The following is a 9,368-nucleotide window of genomic DNA, read 5'->3' as shown; positions in this document are numbered from 1 at the left end:
CAAGAAACTCCACAAAAACAAAACCAACAACCCACTTAAGAGATGGGCCAAGGACCTCAATAGACATTTTTCAAAAGAGGAAATCCAAATGGCCAACAGGCACATGAAAAAATGTTCAAGGTCACTAGCCATCAGGGAAATGCAAATCAAAATCACAATGAGGTTTCACCTCACCCCGGTTAGAATGGCTCACATACACAAATCTACAATAACAGATGCTGGCGAGGATGTGGGGAAAAAGGGACACTAACCCACTGTTGGTGGAAATGCAAACTGGTGAAGCCACTATGGAAGTCAGTCTGGAGATTCCTCAGAAACCTGAATATAACCCTACCATTCGACCCAGCCATCCCACTCCTTGGAATTTACCCAAAGGAATTTAAATTGGCAAACAAAAAAGCAGTCTGCACCCTAATGTTTATTGCAGCACAATTCACAATAGCCAAGACCTGGAACCAACCTAAATGCCCATCAACGGTAGACTGGATAAAGAAATTATGGGATATGTACTCTTTAGAATACTATACCGCAGTAAGAAACAACAAAATCCAATCATTTGCAACAAAATGGAGGAATCTGGAACACATCATGCTGAGTGAAATAAGCCAGTCCCAAAGGGACAAATACCATATGTTCTCCCTGATCGGTGACATCTGACTGAACACCAAAAAGGAAACCTGTTGAAGTGAAATCGACACTATGAGAAACGGTGACTTGATCAGCATAGCCCTGACTGTTAATGAACAACTTAATACATTATCCCCCTTAGTAGTTTTTTTGTCTGTTCTACTTAATATGACGGGTTTAATTCTGTAATTAATACACAGTTATTCTTAAGTGTTGAAATTTAACTGAAATATGATCCCTGTTAAACATAAGAGTGGGGATAAGAGAGGGAAGGATGTACAATTTGGGACATGCTCAAGCTGACTTTCCCCAAATGGTAGAGTTAGAAACATACCAGGGGATTCCAATTCAATCCCATCAAGGTGGAATGTACCAATGCCATCTCACTAGTCCAAGTGATCAATTTCAGTTCACAATTGATCATAATGAAAGGACTAAGAGTCAAAGGGAGCACATAAATAAGTCTAGTACCTGCTAATACTAACCGATAGAATAAATAAAGGGGAGAGTGATGCAACATGAGAAGCGAGATACTCAGCAGACTCATAGAATGGCAGATGTCCTAAATAGCACTCTGGCCTCAGAATCAGCCCTAAAGGCATTCGGATCTGGCTGAAAAACCCATGAGAGTATTTCAGGCATGGAAAGCCAAGACACTCTGGCAAAAAACAAAACAAAACAAAACAAAAAATCCACCTAAATGAGGGATCTCTTGAGTGAGATCCCAGTAGAAAGAACAGGTCTTCAAAGAAGGAGGTACCTTTCTCTGAATGGAGGAGGGAACCTCCACATTGACTATGACCTTGTCTAAACAAGATAAGAGTCGGAGAACTCAAAAGGCTTCCATAGCCTTGGGAACTCGTGACTGGAGCATAGGGAGATTACTGATGCCATAAACAGGAGTGTGGATTTGTAAAGTCAACAACAGGAGTCACTGTGCACTTACTCCTCACGTAGGATCTGTCCTTAATGTGCTATACATTGTATTTGATACTATAATGAGTACTCAAACAGTATATTTCACTTTGTGTTTCTATGTGGGTGCAAACTGTTGAAATCTTTACTTAATGTGTACTAAACTGATCTTCTGTAAAAAAAAAAAAAAAAAAAAGAAATGATCAATTCCCAACTTGACTCTCACTGGGATTAAACATGACAATAGGTCTGATCTGATTTCATCATCATTTAAAAAATCATCTATTATTTTTCACTGTATGTTTCTGTGTGAGAGCAAACTGTTGAAATCTTTACTTAATGTATGCTAAACTGATATTCTGTATATAAATAGAATTGAAAATGAATTTATGTGAATGGAAGGGGAGAGGGAGTGGGAAAGGGGAGGGTTGCGGGTGGGAGGGACGTTGTGGGGGGGAAGCCATTGTAATGCATAAGCCGTACTTTGGAAATTTATATTCATTAAATAAAAGTTAAAAAAAAGAAGTGAATCTTAATGAAGAATGGGATGGGAGAGGGAGGTTCGTGGGTGGGAGGGTGTTTATGGGGGAAAACCTCTATAATTCAAAAGTTGTACTTTGGAAATTTATATTTATTAAATAAAAGTTAAAAAAAAATCCAAGCTTCTCTACTTCCAAACCAGCTGGTCTACTTTCCAATGCTATGGCCTGGGAAAGCAGTAGAAGATGGCCCAAGTCCTTGGATCCCTGCACTTGCTTGGAGGACTCAGAGGAAGTTCCTGGCTCCTGGCTTCAGATAGGCCTAGCTCTGGCCATTGCTGCCATTTGGGGAGTGAACCAGTAGATGAAGACCCTGTCTCTCTTTCTTTCTGCCTCTGCCTTTCTGTAACTCTATCTTTCACAAAAATAAACAAATCTTAAAAAAAAAGAAAGAAATCTGAGGTTAGCCTGAGTTTTGGTATTTGTAATTAACTATTCTTCTTATGTTTATGTTTAAAGGAATTTTTTCTTTATTCTATGAAATATCTTGCAAGCATGTGTAGTGATATAGGTCTCTTTTATTTGTTAATCAAAGCTGAGATTCATCAATGTAGAAAGAATGGGGGTGAGCACTGGAACCAACCCAAACAAATCAATGGTGGTATACCTGGTTATTAATATATCTTGATGAAGAGGCTATATGGTATAAATATAGTAACACAAAAATAGTCTGTACCTTAAATCTCAGCCACTATTATGAAAAACTGAGAATTAGGTGGGAGTAGGATGTGGGCTTAAAATGAGCTACAGCAATATCATAACAGGAGAGAGGAGAGTAGAGAGAAGTATTTAACCACTGGCGTCATTTAGAATTATTGCTGCATAGTAATAATAAAAAAGCAGATTAACTGCTTGTTGGTTTTCTGTTTTTAAAGATTTATATATTTGCAAGGCAGCAGGATAAGACAGGGAGGGAGAAAGAAAGAGACTGATTGATCGTCCATCTGCTGGTTCACTTTCTAAATGCTCACAACAGCCAAAGCTGGGCCAAGTGGAAGTCAGGATCCTGGAACTCCACATGCTCTCCCACGTAGGTGGTAAGGAGCCAAGTACTTGGAGCATCATCTGCTGCCTTACCAGGTGCAGTAGCTGGAATCTGAATTGGAAGCAGAGTAGCTGGCATTCTAACATGGGATGAGGGTATCTCAAGCAGCTGCTTAACCTGATGTGCCACAATGTTTGCCCCTGGTTGGTTTTATTTTTCTTGTTTTTAAATTCTTTATACACATACATTTACTCAGCCCATTCAATCATTTATTTTACTTATTGGAAAGGCAGACAGACAGACAGACAGACACACATGTACACACAGAGGCATGACAGATAGATCTCCCATCACTCGTTCACTTCCCCCAAATACCTGAAACAGCAGGAACTGGGCCAGGCTGGAGCCAGGAGCACGAAGCTCCATCTGGGTCTTCCACATTAGGTGGCAGGGACCCAAGCACTTGAGCCATTATCTACTGTCTCCCAAGGTGCATCTTAGCCAGAACTCAAACCAGGAGCAGAACCAGGACCTGGATCCAGGCACTCTCATACGGGATGTGGGTGTCCAAATGCCCACCCTTCCTGAGCCCACTCAGAAGCTCCTATTTGCTGCCCTCTCCTATGCCATGTCTCTAGTGGGGGATTGGAATACAGAGCTTACTATTGATTTTGGAAAGCAATATAAATTAAAGAATGTCTTTAAGGATGACCACTACTAGAATTTAAAAGAACTCCAAACACAGGAAAATTTAAGGTAAAGAGGAGGAGGGGAAACTTCTAGTGAATAACTGGAGTGAAATAACTAGGTGGATCATACCACAGTTACTAACTATATTAACTAGGTAGAATACAACAAACTAAAGATACTGGAAAGTATCTGAAATAAAACTAGAGGAAAATTTTCTCTCAAAAAACTGCAACTGGAGGGGGTAAGAACTGAAGATTTGTGGTTTGTTCTGAGAAGGGGTTGACCTGATGATTTTCTCCGCCCCCCAGTGCTGCTAAGTTAGTAAGCCACAGGTATAAACCACAGCCCTGTCAATCAAGGTGCCAGAGCTGACTTTAAGGTTGAAAAATCAGCTGGAAATTTAAAGGGAAAATTTTGAATGGGAAAATAACAAAGAGTGAAACCCCAAATCTGAGTATAAACTCTGTGAATTCCTAAACTACTCAGCTATGATGGTGACTCTAGTGTATTCAGCAAAAAGCAGAAAAATGGCTCCTCATAGTATGACAGCCAAGTTTGCTGGCCTTTTAAAAATTGTGTAAGTTTCTCAGCACTATAACAAAAGACATGACACAGGCTACACATGAAGAGAAGAGGTTTATTTAGCTCAGATCTGGTTCAAGAGCTCGCTGCTTGCAGATGGCAATGTTGGGGGCCTGTTGGAGCAGGTAACCATATCTCAAACCAGAAGACAGACATGGCTCCCCTTATAACAACCAACTTGCTCTGGAGTGAACTTAAGGGCCACATGAGAACCACATTCTCAGAGCATGACCCCTAATGACTTAAGTACCTCCTACTCAGGCCCCACCTCTTAAAGGTTCCATAGCAGTTTTCAATGCTGCTGCCCTAGACCAAGTTCCTAACACAGGAACCTCTTGAATGGGGAGAGGGGAGGCACAAACCATATTCAAACGGTAGCATAAACTAAGTGCATATTGCAGTTGTGTGCAGTTTGTGCAGGATAAAGCTGAAATTAAGGGCTTGAAGTGTCAACTGACAGAACCTCTACAGAGTATCTTAAAATTAAAAAGGGATTCTAAGAAATAAGGAATCTAGGGAGAGTATTCAAACATGAGTATAATGTCTGACAAATCTTGAACGATTTTTCAAATTACACAGGCATATGGTATACACCAGGAGTCAAGTTGACACCAGTAAGCACAAGTCATAAGACTAGAACATAAATGTTGTGGCACAGTGGTTGAGCCACTGACTGTATGCCAGCATCTATTATCCAAGTGGTGATTTGAGTCTCAGATATTCTACTTCCCATCCAGCTTCCTGCTAATGTGTCAAGTACATGGGCCTCTGGCTTCTGCCTGATGCAGACCTGGGTGTTGCAGCTATTTTAGGAGTAATCCAGTGGATGGAAGATCTCTCTCTGTGTCTCCCTCTTTTTCTGTTGCTCTGCCTTTCAAATATATATATATATATATGTGTGTGTGTGTGTGTGTGTACACGTATATATATAAATAAGTAAACAAATACATTTTTAAAAGATTAGAATACATATATTAGTAGTTGTGTAACACAGAAAACAATTGCAATTTGAACACAAGCAAGTAACAACAACCTTCAGATAAATACAACAGAGTTATAAGTTACTACACCGTATTATTGTATAATGTCTAGTTTCCAACAAAATATTACTAGATAGGCAAAAAAGAAAAGTGGGACCCTTACTCAAGAAGCATGGGGGTCAATAAAAATGACTCCAAGAGGGTCCACACATTGACTTCACAGAGATAAAGGTGTCAAAACAATCATTATAAATGCTTATAAAATAAAAAAAACTATATTCAATGAAATAAAGTAAATGATCTTTGTTAAAATTTTTGGACAATTCTGGTCTTTTCCTGTTCCACATAAATTTTTGAATCAGTTTCTAAATTCTCCCCAAAAAAGCCTGCATGACTTTTGATAGAGATTCTGTTGATTCTGTAGATTTGGAGAGAATTGATATCTTTATAATGTTGAGTCTTCAAATCCAAGAATATATGGAAATTCTCTCCATTTACTTAGAATTTTTCTCAACAATATTTTACAATTTCGGTTTGCAAGTCAGTAACTTCTTTTGAATTTTTTCCTAAGTATTTTGTCCTTTTTGATGCTATTGTGAATTAAATTATTTTATTTCTCTTTCAGATTGGTCATTCATAGTATAAAGAAATGACTTACTTTTGTAAATTGATCCTGCATTTTGTGATTTTACTGAACTTCTTTATTCAAACAGCTTTTCTTCCCCCAAAGAAACATTTATTTAAGGAATACAAACTTTATGCATTTCATAAGTACAGCTTTAGCAATATAGTGATTCTTCCCACCATACCTGCCCTCCCACCCACACTCCCACTCCTCCTCCCCCTTCCATTCTGAGTCCCATTCTCCACTAAGATCTATTTTCAATTAACTTTATACACAGAAGACCAACTCTATACTAAGTAAAGATCAAACAACTTTTTTAAAAACAAACTTTAAATGTCAAAATAATTTAGAGAATTCTTGTGAAGATAGGACAGTTTCCATAGACCCCATTCAAATTCTTTTTTGCGTTTGACTTCTTCAGAATATTCTGCATGCAAAATTATGTCATGTGCAAGTGAAAAGTTTTACTTCTTTCTTTACAATCTGGATGGCTTTCACTTCTTTTTCCTGCCTCATTGGAGTGGCTACATTTTCTAGTTAATGCTGACTAGGACTAGTGAGAGTGATCAACCTTGTGTTGTTCATAATCTCAGGGGGAAAGCATTCAGAGTGTCTCCAGTAAGTCTGTGAACTGTAGGTTGTGCAGAGATGCCCCTTGATAAGGCAGGACGTTTATTTCAATTTCTCACTTGTTGAAAGCTTAACCATGAATGGCCATAGGATTCTGTTAAATGCTTTTTCTGTTTCTACTGAGGTGATTATGTAGTTTTGTTTTTTTTTTTGTCATTCATTCTCCTAATTGGATATGTTACATTAATTTCTCCCTGGCACTTCCTTCCCTTCCTCCTTTCCCCTGTATCTTACAGTGTTTCCTAGGATATCTGACAATCTGTTAAACAGTGGTGGTGATAGAGGTCAGTCTTGTCTTATTTCTGTTCATACAGAGAACATATTTAAAGTTCATTAGGTAAAATTTTGCTGTTGGTTCACCAACCTAAGAAAGGTCCTTTATTCATTTGATGTTAGGAATGTTTAATAATAAACACTTAACTTTATCAAAGATTTATTTTTGCATCATTTGCCATAATAATTAAGTTTTCTATTTCAGTATATTAATATGGCAAATTAGATGGATAGATTTCTCTGATGTTAAATCATTCTTAACATTCTTGGGATAAACTCTAAAGAACACAATTTTGAAATGTACTACTGGATTGAAAATTACTTTCTTAAAAGTAATCATACATACAGATTTATACATAGAGCTCACGTGGTTTGTAATTTTATCTTCCTGTTTTAATCGGGTTTATAATCATGGTTATATTAACCTCCTAAAATAGGCTGAGCAACTTCAGACTTGTTAAGGCTTTTTGAAAAAAGAGATTTTTGGCTCCCATTTCATTTTCTTTAATGTTCACTTAATTGTTCAAGTTTTAGTTCCTTATTTGAGCAAATTTGGCACTTTTTAGTCTCCTAGATGTGTTTATTTATCCTGGTTCAATTGAGCAAATGACCAACTGGCCATATTCCAAGAGGTTGCCGCACTCTGGGGTATCTTACTGATTGATTGGACCAGTTCCATCAGTCTACAATAACTACTGCAAAATATAATTCAATAGAAATAATAGTTTTTCCCTTGCTCTATTCTCACATGGAATGTCAGAGCCTACACCACAACAGAAAACAGTATATCAGTGTCATATTAGATGTAACAGAAAGTTACAGCTGAGGAATCAAATTTTGTTTGTGAAATGCTGAAATTTTAAGTGAGCAAAGGGAGGTTCATCTGGATTATAGCAGAAGCAGAAATGGGCTCCTAGAGTTATGGAAAAGTTTGGAAAAAATGGGACCAGAGTGACAAAAAGGTATCCCATATAGCGTCCTTGAGGGCAAGGGCCGCATCTAATCTCTTCCCTTTCCTATCAGTGCCACGCACAAGTAAGTCCCTGTTGTCAGGGCAGCTACTTTCAATTAGCGGATAAACTGAAGGTCGGAGGGATGATCAGAGGAGGAATCACAGAACTGGTTGCAGAACAGGTTTTACGTTGGACTAACGATCACCCCCAATTTTCCCTTCCCATTTTCCTGTAAAGGGGGCAAAATCCTTACAGGGAGGAGGCATGAGGCGCACAGTAAACGTCTGCGCAGCAAGATTTTTAAAAAACAAACTTTTGACTACGCTCTGAATTATGAGCTCTGTTACTCTGCCGTCTGCTTCGGAGATCCCCCGAAAACAATGAACAAGGGGCGCCAGGGTTTCCCTTAGGCCCTCAAGGGCCCGCACACCACAGGGCGAGGCCTACGGGTCCCTAGGTCGCGTCGGGGCGGTCGGTGCACACAGGCCTCGCCTCGGAGAGGAGGGGAGGATGCCGGGACCACGCCTCGCGCATGCGCCGACGACCCTCCAGCTGCAGCCCAGGTCCTCGCGCGCGGTGGACCGGCCACGGTGGCTCAGCCCCCATCCGGACCTTCCCAGGAAATGGAGGCCGAGGCGGAGGCCCTCGCTGCAGCACCGCCTCAGCTCCTGGAGGCGGAGGCAGAGCACTCTCTGAACACGTCGGGGGACAGGCCAGGAGACGTCGGTCCCTACGACTTGACCATCCTTCATTTCAACGATGTTTACGAGGTGGACCCGCGGCCTGAGGAGCCGGTGGGAGGCGCCGCCAGGTGGGGGCCGCCATCTTGCCCGCCAGACCCTTGGAGGGCACATGAGGGTGGTGACTGGAAACCTGGCAGAGGCGGGGAATGGCAGGACTTCGGTTAGAACTCTGCAGGCGGTTGTTGCAGCTCGCTGCCGGCCCTAGTTAGTAAATTCAGGAGTTAGGGATTGGTGTGGGGGAAATACTAGAACTGGTTCTACTTGTGGAAAAATGGGCATGAAAACCTTCTTGAATGTGAACAATAGAGGATGATATATTTAGTCCCAACTGGGATCAAATCCAGCTTTTCCACTAACCATTTGTGTTATCTTGGACAAGGAGGTAACATTTCTTGAGTATTTCATCATTTAAAAAAAAAAAAAGGATAAATTGAGGTAATTTATGCAAAGCATCCATCAGAATGTCTAACCTGTGATTAAACAGTACTGGTTAAAATTTTTTTCCTCTTTATTATAAAATTGTCAGCGCTCAATGAGACATGTAACTGCTAATAATAGTCAGGAACCCAAGTTTTCTTAGCACATCTTTTGTTCCTTCTTTGCCAAGACTGCTACAAACTTCAATATAGGGCTTAATCAAGAAAAGAAAACATTATACTGGGATTGAAAAAACAGCCAGGATGTGGCTAGGTGGTGCAGTAGGAATCCTGTACGGAGACAAGACACCAAGGCCTGAAATACTCTCATGGGCTTTTCAGCCAGATCCGAGTGCCTTTAGGGCTGATTCTGAGGCCAGAGTGCTATTTAGGACATCCGCCATTCTATG

The 9,368-nt window shown here is 40.2% G+C and overlaps 1 protein-coding gene across 2 annotated transcripts in view; it reads left to right on the top strand.

Moving 5' to 3' along the window:
* The first annotated feature begins 8,359 nt into the window (after window positions 1–8,359).
* The window catches only part of LOC100355797 (snake venom 5'-nucleotidase), a 107,001-nt gene continuing 105,992 nt past the window's right edge, over window positions 8,360–9,368 (top strand). The window contains exon 1 of one of the 2 annotated variants that reach the window (XM_008262266.4): window positions 8,360–8,610. In XM_008262266.4, coding sequence (XP_008260488.4) covers window positions 8,423–8,610 — 188 coding nt within the window. In that variant the 5' untranslated portion in view covers window positions 8,360–8,422. The remainder of the gene's footprint in view (window positions 8,611–9,368) is intronic. The other variant, XM_051853734.3, reaches the window with a different exon arrangement.

Source organism: Oryctolagus cuniculus, chromosome 14, assembly GCF_051225735.1.
Source record: "Oryctolagus cuniculus isolate XC-2025 breed Fujian yellow rabbit chromosome 14, ASM5122573v1, whole genome shotgun sequence".
NCBI classification, from domain to species: Eukaryota; Metazoa; Chordata; class Mammalia; order Lagomorpha; family Leporidae; genus Oryctolagus; species Oryctolagus cuniculus.
This window is presented reverse-complemented; position numbering and strand designations above follow the sequence as displayed.